At 35.3% G+C, this 25,188-nt stretch overlaps 1 protein-coding gene across 8 annotated transcripts in view; it reads left to right on the forward strand.

Annotated features, from left to right (window-relative positions):
* The window catches only part of LOC110379744 (transmembrane and coiled-coil domains protein 2), a 41,580-nt gene that overhangs the window by 1,922 nt on the left and 14,470 nt on the right, over positions 1-25,188 (forward strand). For 7 of the 8 annotated variants that reach the window (XM_021339533.3, XM_021339535.3, XM_049849466.2 and 4 more), the window contains exons 2-7: positions 15,549-15,804; positions 21,553-21,671; positions 22,013-22,143; positions 22,671-22,697; positions 24,423-24,539; positions 24,980-25,140. In XM_021339533.3, coding sequence (XP_021195208.3) covers positions 15,646-15,804; positions 21,553-21,671; positions 22,013-22,143; positions 22,671-22,697; positions 24,423-24,539; positions 24,980-25,140 — 714 coding nt within the window. In that variant the 5' untranslated portion in view covers positions 15,549-15,645. The remainder of the gene's footprint in view (positions 1-15,548; positions 15,805-21,552; positions 21,672-22,012; positions 22,144-22,670; positions 22,698-24,422; positions 24,540-24,979; positions 25,141-25,188) is intronic. The other variant, XM_021339536.3, reaches the window with a different exon arrangement.

Consider the following 25,188-nt stretch of genomic DNA (forward strand, 5'->3'; position numbering starts at 1 on the left):
GAGATTTCTTTTTCATAAATTTCTTATAAAAATCTAGTCTTTGCGTTCATGTGCTAGTATTAAAAAAAAGAAAGCGATGATTTTAAATAACTTTCATAAATCAGATAAAACTGCTTAGTAACGATGATCCATCCGTATTATATTTTTCTAGTCTTGTGTGTTTCATTTTATTTATGTATTAAAAGTTATTATCTACACTAATATTATAAAGATCAAAACTTTGTTTGTTTGGTTGTAATGGATAAACTCAAAAACTACTGGACAGATTTCAAATATTCTTTCACCATTAGAAAGCTATATTGTCTACGAGTAACATAGGCTATATTTTATCCCGGTGCGGACAGTAGCTTCCTCGGGACGCAGGTGAAACCGCGGGAAAACAGCTAGTTTTTATATAAACGGATTTCAATGTCTCACTGGCCTTCAAATAAATGGCACCCAATTAGTAGTATTAAATTGAATTAGTATTGTCTCTCTAACTTGAGAATTGTGTCGGTGGACCAGTTTTTCATTTCTATTGTATAAAAACTAATGTTATTGGACTCAAAAATGGTAGAGGTCACTTAAGTATGATGTGACTCACTAAACAGGTTTCCTAAAAATTAATTCATGATGATATTAACATTATATCTTTGTGCTTCAAGGAATTAGTATCTTTAATTATTCAGAGTACAACCTTGAGATACAAAATTTGAGAAAATATGTACATTAATGACTTACTTTGACTGTTACATAAATCTTTTTCTTTTTATAGTCTGGTGATATTTAATTAAGATCTTTTTATATTCTGATGTAACACATGTTTGAAATTACATTTTTTTTTTGTCTACATAGGGAACTTAGCTTACTGTAGCTAATTAGTAGCGTAGGTTATTATAATTTTTGCTATAGTGATATAGTTATGAACAAATTGTTTCACCGTTTTACCATGTCTTAATATAATTTCCAAAAAATTCTCTTCAATTTATTTACAAAAAAGTTGTGCATAAGTTGATCTGATGGTGATGATCATGAATAAATTCTAAAAAGTTTTTTTACTACAAAAGTTAACTATTACATCAATTTACCAATTGTTTTGCTCTTCAAACTGTGCGCGTCACCCGTTCAAAGGTTAAACAGATCTTAGGCAAAGACTAAATCTTTGATATTTTTATTAAATCTACAGAACTTGGCTCCCATCCATTTGACATTCCACTTTTTTTTTAATATAAAAAAATTAACTAGCGTGGAGATATAATAGATTTAATTGAGTACTTCCCTTTTGAACTGGATTATATGTATGTAGTGGTTAATTTTGTGTTTCTCTCGTGCACAATGGACAATAGCCAATGTTGACGCCTTTGCTTGCTTTGTGACGCACTTTGGCGGGTTACTGACTTTACCCTTATTGAGTTTTGATACAAGTAGTACGTATATCTAGAGTTATAAGTAAAATTGAATATCTTACAAACCATCCATATGATTTTTTTTTGGTGGGACATCATCAAATGACTCTTTCCGCTGTGGGTGCAGCGCGAGGGAGTGTCAGACTCTTACTGACTAAAACCCACCATGTTCCTTCTTGAGCCCTTCATGTACCAGGGCCGCGGTAACTCTTGCGAGCAACTCCGTTGTTGGGGTTATCCATATGACTGCGGAGAAAGATAATGCACGTTTCAATTGTCGGATAAAATAATTTATTAAACAAAGCAAATGCTTACTGGTGCAAAATAAATAAAACATCTGACCATGTACGTGTACTGAACCAAAATAAAAATAAACATCTTCTGTCTTACTCACAAGTATTATTCATTTGTCATACTTAAGCACAAGCAGATACAATGTTATAAGAAACTGCTACTTAAAATAATAAGTAGGTGCACATACTACGTATTGTAGGAGTCTTGTTGGTGCGCCTTCACCTGATGTCTCTCCGGTCGTGTGTTATTGCCGTCACATCGGGCTATGAGAGTGAAGGAATAGGGAGTGCACCTGTGCCTGTGCAAGTGCTTGTGCACTATAATATTTATGTCCTGCGCAGTTGGTTGATTCCCTTGTATGAGAACAGCCGCTGTGGCTCGTACTTGGCTTTAAGGCGTCATTTTAATATGAATCGGTACTTGGTAAGTATAGGCAGGTTTTTCGTACTCATCCTCCTACCCATATCTTTCGTACCTAGAGTCTGGTCTTTCGTTGTATAGAGGATAATACCGTATAGCACATTATTGTCGATAAGATATAAATAAACGCCAATACACCTCTAAGTACAAAATTATCTAATTCGTGTAAATACTGCGATAAACACAGATAAGGATGGCTGTTTGTTTTTTAAACGACAAAATGAATTAGGTTAAATAAACATTTAAAATAATCGCTGTAAAATAAGGTGTACTGACTGACAGACTACTAAAAGAACTAGACCGATAATACAAAAACACATTGACAATGAGATCATTTTAATATTTAGTTAAAAATAATAAGCAAATGGTACAAATGAAACAAATAGCCCAGCCTTTTCCCAACTATGTTGAGGTCGGCTTCCAGCTGAGTACCAGTGTTTTACAAGGAGCGACTGCCTATCTGACCTCCTCAAACCAGTCACCCGGACAACCCAATACTCATTACTAAGACTGGTTGTTAGACTTATTGGCTTCTGAATTCCCTTAACGATTGCGAAAGATGTTCATGATATGACATATTATTCAAATGGACAAAATAAATACTTGAATAGCAAGTGCAGTATTGAACTTCAATTTATCATTAAAACAATAAATTGATTAAACCAATAATTCCGCTGCAAATTGGAAATTACGATAACTTCTGATAGCAGTTCTTGGAATTAATTAAGTGGTTGCAATTTCATTTATGGCGTACTAATACTTAATGGTAAATGTAATACCACAATGCTGCATAGATTAGTCAATTAGAGGAACGAATTTTTAAAGATGTAAAATACTAGTACTCAGCTCAACAACCCCAATATACTTAATTGGAAAAATGCTATTTAGATGATGATTTTTTAAGGATTTCGTCCACTTACTTACACAACTTTTTCCAAAAGATGTGTTGTCCAAATAAAACCTTCCTGCGTGGCAGAAGAACTTTGATTCCCTGAAATACTACAGAGTCTTTGTGCTCATACAGAACTTCATGATGGCTAGTGCTAAAATAAACTCCCATCCCGGAACTAAATATATCAACAGGAACAATACAATTAACGTCTGCGTTGTAGAGTATTCCTAATAAGTTTGATGTTATTATAAAACGAGTGTAGTCACGCGACACCACAGGTGTTCGATTATCCAATAGGCACTCTGACATGATCTATAATACTAATATTATGAAGCTGAGGAGTGTTTGAACGCTCTTATCTCGGAATTACTGATCCCTAATAGGCTATGTCACACACATATCCCATTTAATTATCAAGGAAGGTTATAGGCTTCTTTTCATCCAGGTGCGTGGAGTAAATCCCTGGTGTGACTGCTGGTGGAAGCTAGTCAATTTATACGTCTGTATGTACGAGTAATTGCGCTAAAGGTTTAAATAACACAACTGCAATGAATTGACGATAATTGAACACTGGCCTAGGTTAGTAGCTAACAGTTAACGAGTACCTACACTACCTAGTATAATATCGACCGATGTTTCCTTTGCTATAAACGTGTAGCATTATACCGTATATTCTGTGAACTCTAAATTGTGTACTTTTTTCTTTGAATCTTCGATGTATGGCACCTTATGGTCTTACCATGTCATTAGCTTCGCCATAAATCCAGAATCACAGTTCAACGACACCTAATTCCTTAACTAAAACAGGTCTTCTAAGTATTGTTAGCTAAAAAACTACACCGACAATAGATACGTGAAGTTCTACAAAAAGCAAGGTTAAGGCAGCCCCTATCCATTGACCCGTGTAATGAAACTTGGGAATCACGCCGAAGCTTTGTTCCTTAATAAAATGCCTATTAAAATACTCTACAATGCTATCTATATGACAATACCAGCGCTGACAACAGGAAATTTCATGCTCATTTAAGTTCCTCAGAAATACTTGTCGGGAAGCTAAAATGTTTAATTCGTTCACCGCTGAGAACCTTTAACAATATCAATTTCTAGGAGTTCCCTTTGTTGTTACAGCAGAATTTGTATTTTACACAAAGTTTTGTGGTTATTAAAGTGATATTGAGCTTCATGGAACGCCGAAAATATCTTGAGGACGGACGAACTTCGAAACTTGTACCTACACGCAAGTATGCGCGAATGTCCCAAGAATTGAGGCATCTGGGAATCGAATTTGCGAAAAGAATTATTTTAGAAGGGTCCAATGTTTCATATAAGTTCGGGAACAATTTTAAAAGGTTGGTCCTTTGCCTGTGACCCTATTTCGTATTTGATTTATTCATTACGTTGTATCAGAGTTTGACTGTCCCCTGTCCCTCACATTTTGTGTCATGCTCTGGTTATGTGGGTCTGTTTTTACGGACCTTGATTTAAAGTTTTTATTCACAGAAAAATGCTGTGGAGTTATATTTCAGACCCTCTTCGGTTTCACCCGCTTCTATCGAAAGTAAGTGCGGATAAAAAGTGCCTTTTATTGATAAATGGGCTATCTAAAACTGAAATATTTTTTCGAATTGGCTAAGTAGTTTTTGAGATTCGCTCTTTTTGCTGACGAAACACTTCACCTTTATAATATCAGTATAGTTTCGGCCCAAAGCCACCGCAGTCAACAGCTTAACGTATATTATGTAAAATAATAACGTGTGTGGAAATATTTTACTGAAATGTGTGACAACTGACAACGTTGCAAAAAACATATAGTACTGTAAAGTCAGAAAATTCCATGGTAAGAGCGACAGTCGTAATATATGAATAGAACGGCGCCAATTTTTTGTGGAATGTCCAACTTGCAAGATGTCCAATGGTAGTAACGGCCAATTGGCAAAACTTCTCATCGGTCATTAGTTAATTCATGTTATATATTTTGTTAGAGAGCTAGTTATTCCCCCTGTTCATCCCTACTTCCCTACTAATATTATAAATGCGAAAGTAACTCTGTCTGTCTCTCTGTTACGCTTTCACGTCTAAACCATTGAACTGATTTTAATAAAATTTGGTACAGAGGTAGACTGGACCTTGAGAAAGAACATAGGATAGTTTTTATCCCGGACTTTAAAAAATTCTCTTGGAAATGCGATATAACCGAACTCTACGCGGGCGGAGGCTAGTAATAGATAATAAATATATTACAAAAACTCGGCAGTATTGAGCATTATAATGGTTGCAATTAACTTTCCATGCATTCACGTTTTCAACAATACGAATACACTGTTATCTGTGAATCGCTCTCCATTTCGACTGTATTGTAACTCTGATTAGGGTACACTGTCCCACACGAACTAAATTACTACTCTATACAATTTTAGCAGTTTTCGACTTTGTATCCTAGTCATAAAGTTGGTATTTGCCTGATCCAGTTCGCCTAGATTACCTTAAAATATTTCAGCGGACATATAAAAGGTACGAATAGATTATTGTGGCTAACAAGCCATGAATATTTTATTTTATATGTCTCGTTTTAGAAGGCTTTGTTACTGTATACTGACAATCATTTTATATATAGAATAGAATTAATATTTATTTAAAGAGCGCTGGACGTACACGCGTTTCTCTAGTTGTTTTATAATGTGTTTGTAATCCATTGTTTGCAAATAAACAATAACGTAATCATAGCAAATATATGTACTTCTCAAACCGGATAGACTTGATATTATGAAAGATATTTCTACTTTAAATCTATACTAATATAACAAAGAAATAATCTTTTCTGGTTTGTTTGTACCCTAAAGACTCCGAACTATTCAACCAATTTGGAAAATTCTTTCACTGTTGGAAGGCTACAATCTTCCCGAGTAACATAGGCTATATTTTATGCCGGTACGGGCAGTAGTCCCCACGGGACACGGGTGAAAACGCGGAAAAGCAGCTAGTAATTTATATGAAGGTACCTCAAAATTCAATCTCCAATCGCAAAACAACAGATGGATCGGTTATCGAATCCGCAGTAAATCCACCAATTGGAATTTCCTGCTAGTCAGTGAGTCAAACTCAAAAAATCAACGCAATCTAATTCCGTCGCCTGATTGACGCATTTTAAAACTATGTAGTGCCCTGATTATTATTTTACAGTATTATACATTAATAAAACACACGAAATATATCGTATTTGTAATAATACTACGCCGTTCTATTATTATGACTGGTCGCGAAGATAGGGCACGAGTTATTAGATGATAAGTATGGGTCAAATGTATTTTTTACGTCGCTACAGTTTAGTATGTCGATATCAATCGTTTAACTAAGTACTACATCATCATCTTCAGCCTTTTTATCGTCCCACTGCTGGGCACAGGCCTCCTCTCAGAATTGAGCGTTAATCACCACGCTTGCTCAATGCGGGTTGGAGATTTCAGACATTATACTTAGTCCAGATTTCTTCGAGGTGTCACCTTTAATCTGTCCACGATATACACAGAAAGTACCAGACTTACGAACTTAGAAAAGTTGCATTGGTATTGGATGATGATGATATTAGAATAATTTGTTTGAAGCTATAATTAGATAAGCTATTGTTATTGGCAGTTTACGGAAATAAATCTGAAATAATGTATGTGTTTGACAAACAGCTAACATGAATCATCGCATAATTTTGTACAGAAATAAATGGCGTTTATTTGTGTTTTTGGCCATTTGTGTAGGTATAAGCCTAAGTAGTTATGTATGTATTTTAAATGTTAAGAGCCCATGGCTAAATTGCTTGTCTACATAATATTATGTTATTATGAGACTTATTGCCTTATTCAGAAAATTGCTTGTAAACTAATATTTATATGTGCTGTTTACTTTTATTAGTCTGCGTTTCAAGCAATATTTTTATTGATGTTACCCTTTTATACTCAGACATCTCGGCTCCATTATTTTTATTAAGATTAGTTTTAAGTCCACCATCTTGCAAACATTTCGTTACAGAGAAAGTTAAAAATGTCCTACATTTCATACCTATTATTAGTTACTTGAGGTTTTAGATGAAGATAAAAGTGGTTGGCATAACTATACCTATGTCAAAGACAATGTAATATATGTCAAAGAGCATTTTCATCCAAAGAGAGGAATTAATGAGGTAGAGAAAAGGAAAGAGGCGAGTAAGCTCAAAAATGCGAGGTGGTATGCACTCAGCACAATCCCTCCTAAGTATGATTAGGAGAAAGTATCCTAAGTATGTTGGTGGCAGATATTTTCTAAATAGGTTGCAATGTCCTCCGCCGCTCTTGTACGATAATGTTACTATAACTTACTCTTCGCACGTCAAAAACCTGGGTGTGCTAATGGACAGTCACTTGTCTTGGGGTAAACACATTGCGGAAGTAAGCAGGAGAGTATTTTGCACGTTTCAGTCTCTCAAACGGCTCCAAAAGTTCCTGCCTTTTTCAACAAAAATTACTCTCGCTCAGTCGCTTCTTCTCCCACTTTTAGATTATGCTGATGTCTGTTTCCTTGATGCGACTGAGGAACTTCTAGATAAGCTCGAACGTCTGCAGAATCTGTGCATCCGCTTCATTTTCGGGCTCAGGAAGTACGACCATGTGTCGGAATTTCGAAGTCGGTTGAAGTGGTTGCCTATTCGGCGGCGTCGAGATGCTCACATTCTTTCTTTTCTCTTCTCTCTTCTCTACAATCCTCGCTCACCAAGATATCTTCGGGAACGTTTTGAGTTTCTTGTTCCGAGAGGCAAACCTTGTCGCACTTCCTCATCTCTCCTTCTTCGTGTCCCTTCCCACACTACGAGCCGCTATGATGGATCGTTCACTGTTCGTGCTGTGAGACTGTGGAATTCCCTTCCACATTCGATACGCGAAAGCCCATCGTTGGGTGCATTCAAGAGACGAGTAAAGGAATACTATTTATCGACATGAATGACATTTATATTCGTATGTATATATATATATATATTTTATATGTATTATGTTTATGTATTGTGTAGTTTTACTACATATATATGTTTAGTATATTGTTATTTGATATTTTTGCGTAGTTTTCAATGTTTGTTGTGCACTTTTTAATCTACCCTACCACTATCAAATCTCTCCATGGCTTTAAGGTTGGCTGTAAGAGAACCCAATTCTGGGTTAAGCTCGCCATTGTACATAAACTGTCTTTATTATTTTTATTATGTATTGTTAAGTGTGCAATAAAGAATAAGAATAAGAGAAAGTACGTAACCACATGGAAAATAGAAAAGGGCATTATGTAGAACTGGCTTCTCCTTTATGTGGAACTTTCAAGAACATCTATATACATAAAATATAAAAAAAAATAATGCCACTTTTCGTTTTTAGAACTCAAGAACGGTCTCATCTATCCAAACCAAAGTGTAGGATTTGTTCGGACCATTTATTTTGCACGAAATCGGTAGAAGGGTTCTTCATTTATCACATTGTTTATAACAAAATGGTGGACTTTATACGTTGCTAAGCACGTACCTTGGGCCACTAGTAAAGAAAAGTACATTATAACCTCAAGTTATGCTATTCCTCTTTCAACAGAGGAAACAAACAGTTAATATACTAGAATCAGGTCAATAATAGGTAATAAACTATTAATCATCTTACTCCGGTCATTACTCAGATGCACTGTTATAATTGACTATCTACACAGGAAATTATACTTGTACGAGCATTGACTCATCTAGTATCTCAGTGCAAACGAGAACAATTACTTTGATATGTTGGCTTTGATTTTGATATATTTTCTATATTTGGACATCTTTGAACATGATTAGTGGGTAACCACGCCAATTTTGTAAGTTTATCTTGGACACCAATGACCGTATTTCGGGGGGCACGATAAGATGTAGATCCCGGCTGTCATTTGAACATTTTTGGTAGTCTTTACGGGTGGTCAGAAGCTAGTTAGTCTGAGTCTAGGTTGCCCGGGTAACTGGGTTGAGGAGGTCAGATAGGCAGTCGCTGTGAAACACTTGTACATACTCAGCTGAATCCCGTTAGACTGGCAGCCGACCCCAACATAGTTGGGAAAAGACTAGGCAGATGATACTTCTTAATTTGGTCACCAGTAGCTCCAGATTTCGTCCTATATATAATTATCACAATGGCATATGAGCATCATAATTTTGATAGCGAATGTCTCTTCGATACGATTTATAACCATTTTATCTTCAGCGTGCGTGACCGTACCAGACACCAATATAGAGCAAATCGCCATTTATGATTAACTATAATAGCCCGTCGGCTCTAAATTGACGTGAAATCTATAAATGCATGGCCTATGGCCTTAACCAAGACTTCTTCCAAGAAATGGTTGAATTTTTAATAGCTTTCCAGCTTTGATTCTTCCTTTGTGGCTCGTGCAATACAAATATGACCTTGGTAATATAATAAAATATGTGAAAAGTGCCAGGTGACGAAGGTGGGCGCTTTTATAACGCTTTAACACTGCTATAGAAGTTATTATATTTCGATATTCTGTAGGAGTCTTATATGGATACAAAGACTTAGAGAACTCGTAAGCTGCGGACTAAACAGTAGGCTGACAGCTGACCCGATTGCTAGCGACAATTGTTTTTAAGGAAATCTTGATCCCACCAAAAACATTAAATGTAAAAAAAGCCAATCCTCTACGCAATTCCTCCACCGTAAAAAGTTTTGAGATCGCATAGAAGCCAAGTCCTGTTCAACTTTATTTGTAATAATAAATCAATATTTTGTGACTATATCAATAGTTTCGTTCACTTTACAATAATATTGACTTGGCCATGAGCACAATAAACTACAAATATAATACAGCATATCTTGGAGAGGTGGAAGTCAATCATGAAGTTTAATATCACAGAATTAAATACTTTTAGTTTTTTCAATTGTTACTAAATGACTGACAGTCAGTATCATCCAAAATCATGAACTGCACATTTACTATGGCGCATGTTTGGTCCATGGTGATCTCAAATTCCAATCAGTCCAACCGTAAAATCATGTCCATATAGAATGTATCAATTCAATGGTATTTACACATTATTTCAGGGAGCGACTATTAACTTGTGCTCATGGCCAAGACAATATTATTGTAATGTGAACAAAACTATTGATATAGTCACAAAATATTGATTTATTATTACAAATAAAGTTGAACAGGACTTGGCTTCTATGCGATCTCAAAACTTTTTACGGTGGAGGAATTGCGTAGAGGATTGGCTTTTTTTACATTTAATGTTTTTGGTGGGATCTAATTTATTTTTTGTAGGTCTCTTTCTTCTCTAAGTATATAACAAATTAAATTAACTTACATGCAACTAACTATATTATATATAATAAACTAAATATGTAGACCTAAACTAGCACAACATTTTTTTTAAATAAATTAAACAATTTCGAAATTGTCGAATTTTTTAATCGAATATCTTTTAGAATAAAAGAGATTTATTTCAGAGGTAGATGGCGCTATCACATGAAATTGTTTTTTTTTAACTAAAAACCGTAGCGCGATTTAGACCAGGACAACGCCATCTATCGAGCGAGCATGCAGTATTTATCGCACTGCATTAATATGAAAGATTTTATCATTATTCATTTTATTTTAACCTAGCTTTTTTATTCATATGTATGTATATTTAATACATAATAACAATATACCACACTACGTAACAATAAAACAAATACATAGTAACATTTTGTACATAAATAAATAACAAAGTTATCAATGCAGTCAAAATTCATACACAATGTTCTTGAAAAACCGCAAATATAAATTTGTTTCCAATTTTTTTATTAAGTTTTAAGGTTTTTATAATTTTCCCTTTATATGTAGCTAATAACCTATCTTGGTGCCAAATTTGAAGGTTTTAAGTTTGCTAGAAGTACCTTAGACTTTTGATGATCGGTCAGTGAGTGAGTCAGTGACAAAATAGTGTAACTTTGATCGCTCATAACTCGTAAACTATTTATTCAAATTTCTTGTAATTTTGGGACTGAGCTTGTTCTAATACTTACTCTTGGTCATCGAAAACCTAAACTCCTAGCTTTGTTCACATGGAAGATACAGGGGGCTGAAATAGCCGCGAAACGCTTCGAGAAAAGATAGTACGGCCGTGCCCGCTTTGCTCGAGTCTTGGCTGGGGCACTGCCGTGCCCTCAGATTCCTTTCTAAAGTTTTCTGTCAGTCTGATATTGACTAAATACCTGAACTTTGTAATGTGCGTACTACCTTCATCTTCATACTGATTTATGAGTCCAAACTAACTATCGGCCGACTAAAAGTATGCACTGTGCCAGAGCTTTTAAAGCTTAGCGTGTTGTATCTTGAAACTCCAAGAAAATCTTTGTATTTAATCAGTCTTTAGTTTGTATTACATTGTAATAAGAACAAAGATCACTATTAACACTACAATGTACGTTATGCCATTCACTGATGACACACGTACGACAGACATACTATTATTATGCAAGGAACTAATGATTAAGTATTCTGAGAAGGTTATGCTTATGGTCCTCAAGAAGTGAGTTCATTTGGCAATAATTTCATACACATAGTTTAGATGCAACGTTTTATCAGTAAGTTCGAAGATTTCTTCGAAGATGTTGGAAGAATCAAGAATTAAAGTGTGTGCTAAGTGAATGTAGATGGATGAAGAGGAAGAGGAAGACCTAAGAAAAGATGGATGGATTGTCTGAAAGATGACATGAATAGGGAGTGAGTGTCAGTATGACGAGTGACGGGAAAATGGGAGATGATATTGCGCCGAGCCCAAATAAAATTGGGAACAGGGCAGGAGGAAGAAGTTGGAAGAATCAATGTTTATATACAAAACAGCAATCGTGTTCTTTGTTCCGTGTTGGTTCTGATCTCGATTCTGACATTATTAATTAGTAACAATTATGAAGCTGTATAAAAAGACAATAATATAATATAATCGTGTTATTGTATTTTAACATTTTTGTTTACAAATGAACAAGGAACATTTACACATTTGCGCAGTAGGTACAAAATATAAGTGTTAGTCATAACAGGCAAACCACAAAAGGGCACATGATTCATATATCTCTCCTTTAAGATTAAGTATAGCTTGTTGTTCTGTCTTTAATTATAGCATCATTATAACGTCTCAATTTTATGTCTGACTTAACATAAAACAAAGACAATGAAAGGTTCTCCCAAAAACAATAACATGTTATAATCATAATAAGTCTTGAAACAAATCTTATGTAATTATTACATTACTACGCTACATTTCTAAGTAAATCTTGGACACCAATAACCGTGTTTCGGTGGGCACGATAAACTGTTACCGGTAGTCAGAAACCAGTAAGTCTGACAACCATCCTTACCTAAGGGTGGGTTTAGTAACTAAAATTCAAGCCAATAAATAACAAGAGAGGATTTACGTTGCTTATTTCAAACGAAAGACTATGCTAAATACACTCAGTCTTAATTACCATTCTTAATTAGAACTTTAATAGATCATTCTTATATCACATAGGTATCCAATTTAAGTCCTATCCAATCAGTTAGTCGTAAAGTTCTCGCGTTGTCGTAAATAAACCGCGGCTATCAAATGTAGGTCAATCGCTGTGATAGTCCACCAATTTATGACAGTATTAATATTATCTGTTTACTTCCATGTTTTAATTGCAAAACTAAAGTGGTTTTATGGATTAAAACGAATATTGATCGATGGCATAACCGTCACGACTAGTCATAAAGATATTTTTAGTTCGAAGCATCAAAACTGTAATAAAATTTTCATTCTTTTGGAACAGTCCATACCAAGAAATTTTATTCCAGAAATGTTATGTCGTTTAGCCGAAAGGAATCTTTCGATAGTCAAAGGATTCCTCAGAATTACGGAAACCCAAAATATTTTCTATCCTATATTAAGGATTCCTTCATCAGACACGCTCTTACGAACTTTCCATCTACCGAGCCTTTCCCCAACTATGTTGGGGTCGGTCTCCAGTCTAACCGGATGCAGCTGCCTATCTGACCTCCTCAACCCTGTAACCCGGGCAACCTAATACCCCTTGGTTAGACCGGTGTCACACTTATTGGCTTCTGAAGTAACAACGGCCAAAGAAGTTCGATGACTACTGGGAGCTACTGTTAACGTGTCCTCCGAAACACAGTTATTGGTGACCAAGACAATTTGAATTGCTTGCCTTGCCTGGAATTGAACCAACACACTCAAACTTGAGAGGTTGGTTCTTTACCCAGTAGACCACCACTACATTACGAACTTAGTCAACAGTATTTGGTTACCGTTTGGGGGACACCCAAGCGAGCACGGACGGAACATTTTGCGCTCATACAAAATGCCATAGAGAACGGTATTCAATATGTTTGGACAATTTGGCAGACGGCTAGACTTCCTGGCACCGGTTGATAGCAACGTAGTCTACTGTCATTCGTACCTGTCGTTTGTAGTAAAAAAATATTTCTGGGTACATAGTTATTGAGTTACTGATAGATAAGATCCATGGTGGTAGAGTAACTGCAATGATATGCTATAGTTGACCGACTTTGATGGCTTTTTGCAAAACCCGGTATTGAAATTCTTTAAAGACCAGTATACAAAGCCATAAATACATATAAATATGAAAACCACAAATATACTTTTTATTTATTTAACTTTATGCATAATTAATTACTCAGGCGGACTTAATGCCACAAGCGTTCTCTAGAGTCAACCTTAGGGTGATGCAGAATGAAAAGATGAGAATTACCTTACCTTAAATTATTGGAGATTTTTATGATAAACACCAGTTTCCTTAATCGGACGTTTGCCTTGTTATTGAAAATGAGCCTTATGGGCTACGCAACTTTTTTGTGGATTTTTTGTTTTATTTTCCATTAGCAAATGACGCCACCTAAAGTCTAGGTATTAGCCTAGTCTAGTCGTTATTAGGACAGCTGTTTCTCTCGTACTTTATCATCATATCCCTCGCTTATAAAATTATTATTATAGCTTACAATGTTGATACAGCTCTGTCTGTCCCACTTAATTTTAATTGCCTTTCTTGAACATCTGCTTTCTTTATTAAGTCGTGCTTCAATCATATTAGTCATATTTTTGGAAAGACTTGTCAAAAGAAAGGTAACCATTAGGACATGGAGCTTGAATGTTGTTTGTAAATCTATACTTATCTACACTCACTAATACTACAAAACTGAAGAGTTTGTCTGTTTGTTTGCTTTCTTACATAGGTTAATCACAAAAATCTGAGGTTAAGTAGGGTCCGATTTGAAGAATTATTTCAGTGGCCTATTTATCAAGTGTGTAAAGTAAATGCCATGTGGTAAGTCCAAGGGTGAAACCGCTGGCAGAAGCAATGTTATTGATAGTTCTTGCCCCAAGCCATTCTATGATGTCCTCCTAGCCGATTATCGGCTACGGCGGCTGTTCTCATTTAAGGAGATCAGCCAAATGCGCAGGACATATTATAGTGCACAAGCATTTGCGCAGACGCAGGTGCACTCCCTATTCCTTCACTCTCATAATCCGATGGGACGGCAATCCGACACGACCGGAGAGAGATCAGGCGCAGGACCGACATTTACGTGCTCTCCGATGCACGGGTGTATCAATCACCAGCTTCCAGGCTCCGGGCTGCTTTGTGAAAGTCTTCTAAAACCCACAAAGCGATTTCGGCCCGACTCGGGAATCGAACCCGAGACCTCGTGCTCAGCAGCCGCACTTGCGACAGCTAGACCAACGAGGCAGTTCTATAAAGCGCCGCCGAATACCTATATTGTTTGTTTTACCGCCGAACGTTTCATGTGCAAATCCCGTTATCGGCTTATCGGCAGTCATAACAGAATCTAAGCCGTCGATAGACGCATTGATATTTTGTTTTCATTCAGAAATCAAGTACATACGTCCATTTAGTTTATCGGTATTTGTTATTTTGACTTAAAACTTGGCGGGTGCAGTTTTAGGTCGTTCTACCAAAAGGAGTTTGTTAGAGACTTAGTGTTCTTGCAAAGTTGGTAGTGTTTGCAGTTGGGGTTTATCTGTTTTATGAGAACTTGGGGAGTAATAAGAACATAACGCTTGTAACATAACATAATGCTTTTGTATGACATGAGCACCTTCTCGTTTACTAAGGGTGAGTTGCTCCATTTAACTATAGCGACAACCAAACCTTAACCAGCCGTGAAACGGCCGCCCATTGGTCAAATCGGTGAAATGGCAACTGAAAATGGTTGGGTATACATAGTTAAATAGAGGAAGTGGTACCCTTGGAATACGAGAAGTGTATTTCGCGTTAATCTGTGATTTCTGCAGACGATTTTATTTGCAATTTAAAACGCAAGACTTCTCAGCGCTTAATATCTGTCAAATAATATGATTCAATAAAAAATATACCTAAAAGTATCTTATCAAAACTACAAATTATTAACACGCAACAATAAAGAACGATAACAAAAATGTCACAAAAGTCAAACGTCCATGACAGTTCACAGTTCCAATTTACTAATTAGACGCGTCTATTTTTCAGATAAAAGCGAGCGATGGCGAGAGCACTGACCGACCTATGTCTATTATGAACCAGCATACATAATCACCAGTTCACTCCCATATGAGGGTTCCCTGAGATGGACACACTTCATGTCGGCCATGGGCACAGTAAAGGGTCCAGTAGGAGCCAGTCACCTTCGACTGCAGATCTGGCGAGGGATCCAGCTGTGGTGACCGATGATGCAGTGATTAGATCCAGGGTGCAAAGTCCGTCGACAGTGCATCATGTTGTCAGTGTGAGTAGTACTTAAAACTCTTTTTTTCACACCTAAAATCTGGAATTATTTATTTTGATATCTGACTTCTGGTTACTGATAAAGTGTCTGTTATTTATCTGGTAGTTAATGCTATCTGCCGGATAAAGTCTATTCATTATTTCTGCTATTATATTGTTACCCGACACCTATGAGACCTCTTCTGCCGAGTCTTTTCCCAACTCTGTTGGGGTCGGCTTCCAGTGACAGATAGACCTATGAAACCAAAAGTTATAGTTTATCTGTCAGACAACTTCCTGACAGGTTATCAGATACTTTATGAGTAACCAGTGAATCTAGCCATTAGTCTTAAACGTTTGTGTGTACATAAGAAAAAGAAATATTTAATCTAAATCATCGTCCATCACAATACAACATGTTCTTTCCATAGCATTGTTCAAAATCAAACGCATTAAATTTTCTTCGAAGCATAGCTTTTATTTCTTTCATAGTTTTGTTCCGTAATCCTTATCTAGATAGAGCAAACGATAAGAGAAGTTAACATTGTACTAATCAATGAGAAATAGGTTCAATTGCTGGATTGTCCTCGACAGTTAATTTGTTCTTAGTTGCTAATATGCACTTGATATAGCCATAAGGGCTTCTATATATTATTATTTTTTATTGCACAAATAAATACATTTGACACACTGAAAAACAGAGAGATTAAGTACAACGGCGAGCTTAACCCAGTGTTGGGTTCTCTTACAGCCAACCTTTGAGTGAAAGAGTGATTTGATGGGGTAGGGCAAACTTATCATCTATATAGTAATATTATAAAGCTGAAGTGTTTGTTCGTTTGGAATTCAAATCAGACATGATTTGAATTCAGTGTTAGAAAACATATTCACCGAGGGAGGTAGTGTACTTACTATTTATTCGGGATGCAAGTAAATATAAACTTTATAAAAGAAGATATTAAATTGATAGTCAATTAGCTACAATCAGTCCTAAATCACTACATAGTATAACACCAAGTCGCCTTTTCTGTTCCTATAACCCTGTCCCTTTGTACGCTTAAATCTTCAAAACTACGCAACCGATTTTCATGCGGTTTTTCAATACATAGAGTGATTGAAGAGCAAGGTTTATATCCATTAAATTGTAGGGAAATACTATTATCCCGTAAGTGCGGGAGGGTTGCTAGTAAAGTATAAATATCCTCATAATTTACAGCAAATATTTCCCAACAGATACCTCTCTTGAACTGCGTTTATTAGCTAATTTATCAGACAGATAGGTTCAATAGAGCCAGACATCACGATGTCAAGGACACAAATCTGGGATGTCATATAATAAGTCACAAGTTCACTGCTATACTGACCTCTTTGACTTTGTCTGACATATTAATATTGCAGAGACTATTTGACGAATTAAATGGCTCTTTTGCTATGGTCAATTACAGGTTGAAGAAGTAAATAGGGGTTTTTAGTTTTGTTCTATAATTGGGATAATTATATGTTTGAAATATTTTATTCTGCTTACAATTCGTACCTATTAAATATTTAAGAAAGTCCTTACTTTAATATTATAAATGCGAAAATCACTCTGTCGGTCAGTCCGGCTTATATACCAAAACTACTGAACTGATTTACTGTCTCAAGTACTAAGCGTGAGAAAGAACATAGGATACTTTTTATCCGGGTGTGCGAAGCAGTTCCCGTGGGATGCTGGGCACAGATAGTTTTTATATTCATCTACAAAATCGCATATACTCCATTTCAAACTCCCATGCTCAGTTTAAAAACCTTACATCGTTCCACTAGTACACTTTTGAATTATACAGAATGCAAATAACATCATAAACTAAACACTGCCTTCATTAAAAACTATGACTGTTTTCTAACTTTCTCTGTGTGCTGTAATGCATTACTGCAGTAAAAACTCATATGCAAAACATGAAATTAAAACTTCTAACTAAAAGTACAGTATGTAGACTACTCCGTTTGAGTAAGCAGTCTAACTAATGGTAAACAATCTTGATACTTATGAATTTTTATTTAAAAAATGGCTAAAACAATAAAATGCGGCTAAAAATCAATGTAAATATAATAATCAATTTAAGCATCTGTTTCACCCGCGTCCCGTGAGAACTACTGCCTGTATCGGGATAAAATCTAGTCTCGTTACTCGGAAAGAGTGTAGCTTTCCAACAGTGAAAGAAATTTTCAAATCGGACCAGTAGTTCCTGAGATTAGCGCGTTCAAACAAACAAACTCTTCAGCTTTATAACATTAGTATAGATAGATTAAAGCATTCTCCTTCTTAGCGTTTATCCCGTCTTGTGACGACGTCCGCTTTCCGTATCTTCTTCTTCCACTTCGCTCTATCCTGGACATCTTCCTCTTCGAGTTCGCAGATTTTCAATCAATTTAAGCATTCGTTTATTATTTATTAAATACTAGCCGTTTTCCCGCGGTTTCACCCGCGTCCCGTGGGAGCTACTGCCCGCGCCGGGATAAAATATAGCCTATGTTACTGGCAGATAATATAGCTTTCTAATGGTGAAAGAATATTTAAAATCGGTCCAGTAGTTTTTGAGTTTATCCATTACAACCAAACAAACAAAGTTTTCCTCTTTATAATATTAGTATAGACAAGCCGTTCTACCACGGTTTCACCCGCGTCCCGTGGGAACCGTACCGTAGTCAAAGCATTTTTCAAATCGGTTCAGTAGTTCCGGAGCCAAACAAACCAAAAAATGATTCCTTTTCATTATTTTAATATAGATTAATTTTATATGTACCTATTTATGTAAAAAGTCCTAAGTATCAAGAATGTTTACCATTGGTTAAATATCTACTCAAATGTAGTATGGGTTACTAAAAGTACCTTTGTTACTACATTAATTATTAATTAACTCCGTTCACGTGAACGCTCTGATTCTCATGTCTCATACATTATCACCTTGAAACAACATCATATAATAAGTCATTGGAATGTTAGTACAGTCAACTTCAGGTCAGTGGTAACAGTTTTATAGAAAAATCGTTCTTATTACTATTGAGTTAAGGTGCATGACAGTTACCACTGATGTGCGGTCTACTGTACGTGTATTTTTATGCATTTATCTCTATATTATTATCGAGGAAGTAAATTATAACGAGACGGGTGTATTTTGTGAAAGTTGTGTGACTTTAAATGAGTCATTTGTTGACAAAGCAAACAACTGTAGACTCGTTGTTATTATTACTTAATAGCTTTTAGCTTCTAAACTGGAGTTGGTTAGGTATTTAACTACAGATCTTCGTTTCGTAGAAATCTTGAAATGTCTCAGTTTAAAAATCCAACCTAGCCAAAAATAAATGTAAACGTTACTTAATTAATTGATCCATTTTTAAGTCTTAACTTCGTCTTAACTTTTACTAACATTAAAATACTTCTATACTTAATATTATAAAGAGGAAAACTTTGTTTGTTTGTTTGGTTGTAATGAATAGGCTCAAAAACTACTGGACCGTTTTTTAAAATTCTTTCACCATTCGAAAGCTACATTATCCACGAGTAACATATCCTATATTTTATCCCGGTGCGGGCAGTAGCTCTCACGGGACGCGGCTGAAATCGCGGGAATACGGCTAGTATATTATAAAAAGGATTTTTTTTCTTTGTTTGCTTATTTATTCTTTCACTGGAAGCTACACTATACCCTGTTGACATAGGCTATATTTTATCCGAGTTTGAAAACTAGTTTCCGCGAGACACGGATGAAACCAAGTGAAACAGGTAGTATGTACAAGCCGCGATTTATTGTCTCGCGGAATTAACGCTACATATTTTTCCCATCATTTTATGTCATGAATTTAAGCAAAGTAACGCCTAATACCATGAGTTAGTGAGTATAGAAAGGTTGTCTATCTAACTATAGTAGATGTGAAACTACTAGGTGTTGAATTGATTGGCCGCAGCTATGTGGGCAGTTGAATCCGATTCCGTTCTGCTGACTGGTTAATCTGTTTACTAAGGCATCCACTGCAAATTACTACCTAGGTTTATACGGGTACTGTACGAGAAACGTGAGGTTTAAAGCAAGTGAGGATCACCTCACACTAATGTCAAAAACATTAACATTATTAAAACATCCATACATCCATGTATGGATGTTTGTTACTGTTTCACACATAAAACTACTTGATTTTGATGAACCCTACAGTTATTACGGGTACCCCATATACCTATCGAAATTACATAGAAGCCTAATATAATATATATAGGTGCGGGAAATAATTCCTTTTGGTTAGTTTCTTGACGGCTCTTCTCCATGAGACCTTCTGTTTCTAACAGAGTGTGACGTTCATAATAGCCATTAAATCAGCAATGGTTGAAATATAAGCTGAATTTGACTTTCCCTTCAGGCTTTGGTAGTTCACAATGAACATATGTACAAAGGCCTTTGGAACGTCCAGTCGGGTGTGAAAAATCTCCCGCTTTGGTCTTAGATGTCGCCTAGACTGAATCGTCGCTGAAACCCGTCATCATGAATTCAACGTGTGATAATAAGAACCTTTATTCAACTAAAACAAAACTAAATTGCGAGAATGAAACAATCCCATTGTTCCAAGCACCAGACATTTGAACTACGACATTTTAAAATAGAAAGTTGTACTCTTTATAAGGTTCGCAGTACATACCTACCGTCTTACTAAGTAGTACGAATATTTATGAGCACGCCCCTTAACCTAGATAGGATGGGAATACCTGTAAAAATGTCTAGATATATTATAAAGTTATATATTTATGTGTACAGCAATAACTGAGTTTTATGAATGGAATTAAATGAGACGTAAATGAAACTTGCAATTTGAAATGCTCTAAGATTTATGGTTTTGTTTGATAGTTATAGTAGGTTTTATTATTGTATGCCTATACATAGTATAGTACATAGTAAAGGTAGAGCATTTTATTGTCCCACTGCTACATAATATGTCCCGAGGAAACTTCTTCACGGAGGCAGATAAATATTAGCCTCTGTCCTTTCTCTGATTCTTAACAATCTATGTCCCAAACATTTAGCCGATCTAAGTTAACTTTCAGTAGTTTTAGCGTGAAAGTGCGATACACACGGAGTTGCTACCTTAATTATACGTACTTTCGCATTTATAAGTAGGATGTAACCCAGTATATAACCACATAAGTTTAACCTCCAAATCAATCAATGCAGATTACCGTTGTCACGTCAATCAGTTTAGTTAGACGTATCGTGCATCTATCTATCAATCATTATAGCATAGTATTATATAGAATAGCATGTGTAAATCCATTTGTCATGGCCATTGTCTGATCGACATTATAAGACATGAAGAGCTTCATTTAGTATTGATGCGTATTCACTATTAATTTTGTTAGAATACTTGGTTTATGAAAGGTCTTTAGGTTATATCTTTGACCCTTATTGAAACCTAAGATTATGTATACCTACAAGTATTTTTGCAGTTAAAAGTTAACTTTCAAGGTTTATCACCCACGTGACTCTTTTTTCTGACCCCTTCTTCTGTTTTCATCTATTTTGCGTTACGGTGCAACAGTTAACTCCACTCCTTGGGGGAATTGCTTTCTATGTACGCGTAACAAAAGCAAAAACAAAAGCTTATTTCTATAGCCGTATACAGGACATGACTCACCTTGTCAGGAACACCTTTCGACTGGTGGCTGAAAATTTTATTTCTGTGAATCCGTGCCAAAATCTCTTGCACTATTTCTCTTAATAATTGCCTTCTTATCTAATTGCAGGAGCCGTCATCAAGCTCGTCGTCCCGCCACGGGGAGAGGGCGCACCATGTCAAGTCTCACTCCAGAGACCTGGGCAACAGTCCACTGTCAGCCAACACCACCGGGAACAGTTCTAGAGAGTAAGTAGAAGTGCTGTTATCGTCAAACTTAATTCTGAAATCTGACCTACTCATTCGGGCAAACCGAGATTATACCCCTTGGTAAGACATGCTGTCACTCTGGCTTCAGAATATGTACAACGATTGCTGACTGTTTAAATGACAGCCAGGACCCACATAATCCCCGAATTAACCTCAGCGGGCCACTTCACTTCCAGTAGTTTTTAAAAGGGTTTTTAAAGGGTTTCCGAAACATGGAGAAACACTTCATAACAAGAACTTAACTTTATGATCGGTCGACCCTTCTGCTATTATTTAGCCACGATATTACACATATAATAAGTATTGATTTTCGATTTCAGGCTGGAAGACTCACCACAGAAGAAAATACTACCGGGTTTAATAACACCGGGCGACTACGCGAGCACAGTTTATAGTCCTAACGTATCCTATGGACTGTCTTCCGACGAATACGGCTCTCCCGCTTATAGAGGTAAATAAATCTAAAGTTAATATTTAACAATATACATTTATTTTTTATTAATGAATAGGCCAATAGGTTAACAATTCTTTCTTCTATGTAGTTAGTACTCGTTTCTTATAAAAATAGGCCGGTAGGACAATATTATTTCTTCTTCTTTAGAAAGTAGTTTTTAACTAACCTCTGAAACAAAATAGGCTTATAGCATAACATTTTTTTATTTATTCTATGTAGTTTTTATTTATACAACGTGTAACGCTAAATGCGCTAAAGCTCAGACATCAATAACTATTTTTAAATTAATTTCAACAAATTCTGAGAGAAACAATTACATTATAATTTAACTTATATTTGAATATGGTTTAATTGATTCTGCTGATTGTTCTGATGAAACTATTTTCAGGTTTTTTTATTGAGCGTACAATGTTACACGTTATATAAAAAATAGAATATTATTATTCTTCTTCATCAGTAGTTTATAGAAACAAATATTTATTTAAGTAGTTATTACTATTTATATATTTATTTTGGTATTGCAGGTCAGGAAGGGGAATATTCAAATCAAGGTATTCTTTACTAATTTTCCTAATTGCAATACATAGATAACTCTAGTTTAAAAATTATAACAGCTTGTTAACAAAATGCCTAGAGTACCCTAATATTTAGCTATCACAATCTTCTACGGCCTTTCCCAATATTCTGACTACCTGTTTATTAGCTTAGATGAAATTCTGATTTGATTGAGTATTCTGATAGTAAAAACACATAGGAAGTGGTGAAAAGGGTGGGCGTTTTGGGGACTGTCCTGTGTTTTTGACGTACAAAGACCGATGTTTTGCAAATCTGAATAATTTATTTTTCATTCAGAGTTTGATATGAACCCAAGAAATGTCAGCTTTCTATCTCAAAACAAAAGATAGACAGATTATTGGGAACGACCGTTCGGGTAATAAACTAACATCAGTATTATTATTCCAACATTTAATTAGAATATACCATTATAATCGATAAATGTATATCGAAAACATTTTCCCTGAGATAACAAACAATGTATAGCAAAATACCGCAACTATATTATTTAGTTGATAGTCGACGCTAAACTGTAATACATACTCTAAAATAAGATGAGTAAATAAATTAACTATTTATATAAACAGTGATATAAAAAAGTGACATAAACAAATTATATATAATAATATATCTTTAAAGGAAAAATATTTAATAAACATAGAAGTGAAAACAATTACTATTTGTGTAAATCTATACGCTAACCGAAACAATTTTTCAACCACAAAAACGGAAGTAAATCAGTGCTGAAAACAGTTTTAATTTGTTTTGTGGAGTGGCTTTTTAGTAACTAGAAATAAAAATACATATTTATAATTTGTGAGTGGAATGAAAATTTGCGGTTATAACACAATATTTTTTGGTCACATTGGCACCTAATTTTACAAGAAAAACTTCAGAGTGAATCCAAAAGCACTGCCTAATAATTCTCTCAAAATTGCTATAACTGTTTTATAGCCAATTATACATACGCGTATCAATATTTATTACATACTTTATAACTGCTAATAAAAATAACTTCGCGACGGCATCGTTAGACTACTAACACACTTTTATTCTTATCTAATAATGACCATATAAACGTAATTATGTATAACCACATATAAATAATAATATATTGGTATCTAGTTTGAATTACTCAACCGTGATTTGATTGGCTACCGTGACGATTAAGTTACTTTATCTTAGAATATATAGAGGTTAGGTAGTGTGTAACTTTGTAATATTTAGAAGAATATTAACTTTAATTGTGCGTGTAAATCTAATTGTCTGTAAAAAGTTTTTTGTTGTTAGAAAACTAGTTATTTATTACATAGTATTTATAGCCTCTTACGGTCGTTCGCACTATACTATCTTTGGTTTTGCTTACTAGAGACAGAAATTTGACATAACTTGTGAAAATGTTAAAATTCTGCCTCTAGTAACCTAAATAATACATAGATAGTATATTGGGAATAACCGTTAAACAATTTAGGCCCAAATACACCGACAATATAAGCGTCAGTTTTCTTAAAACAACTGTTTTACTACAAATTTTCAAATTCAATTTTCAAAGTAAACAGTTTGTTTCAAGAAAAAACGGACTTTTATATTATCTGTGAACTTGGGCATAAGTTTTACTGAACAATCAAAATTGACTATAGTGTTGTGTGTTACCTAACTCAATGATTTAAATATACAATACAGTGTTAAAATATAAAGTAAAATGTACATAATATTTGAAGATGAGAGTGACGGCGCGAACGTGACGTCGTCTAAAGCGATGGCTGCGATTGCGCATCTTAATACGAAGATCGAGCGTACTAAGGATCTCATAAGACTGGAACAGACTATACGGGATGGTGAGTTAAGCACTATTTATAAATTACAGTTATATTAGTGATCAGAAATGCTAATGAAAAGATTCAGAAAATGAAACCACACATTTTTATTTCAAAGTTGTGGTAATCTTTCTCTGAGAGGTTTAAAAGTCTCTGACAAACGTTGAATGGAATTGGTACCCAATTATTTGCCGCCAGGGTTTGAAAAGGGCTTCATTTTCACGCTATTTCGAATAAATTAATTTTGATTGACCCAATATGCAACAACCAATCGTGCCTCAGACATGGAGTGTATTCAGAAACCTATAACTTGAAAGTACAAGTTTATATAATAACGTTAAGATACAATTTAGTAAATTACCACCCACTCACATCACGTCCCAAAATTGTAATGACTCCAAAATACGTACCAGTCCCTCTTTTACGCTACAAAATGCACACGAATATTAAAAATATTTCAGATAACGTGAACGAGTATCTAAAGTTAGCCGCGAACGCAGACAAACAGCAACTCCAGCGCATCAAAGCAGTTTTCGAGAAAAAGAACCAAAAGAGTGCACTCTGCATCGCGCAGTTACAAAAGAAATTAGAAGGTTACAACAAACGCATCAAGAATTGGGAGGTAAGGGCGTTGTATAGACGATCTTGTCCAAATTCACTGACAGTATAA

The sequence above is a fragment of the Helicoverpa armigera genome, chromosome 26 (assembly GCF_030705265.1).
Source record: "Helicoverpa armigera isolate CAAS_96S chromosome 26, ASM3070526v1, whole genome shotgun sequence".
In the NCBI taxonomy this organism is placed as follows: Eukaryota; Metazoa; Arthropoda; class Insecta; order Lepidoptera; family Noctuidae; genus Helicoverpa; species Helicoverpa armigera.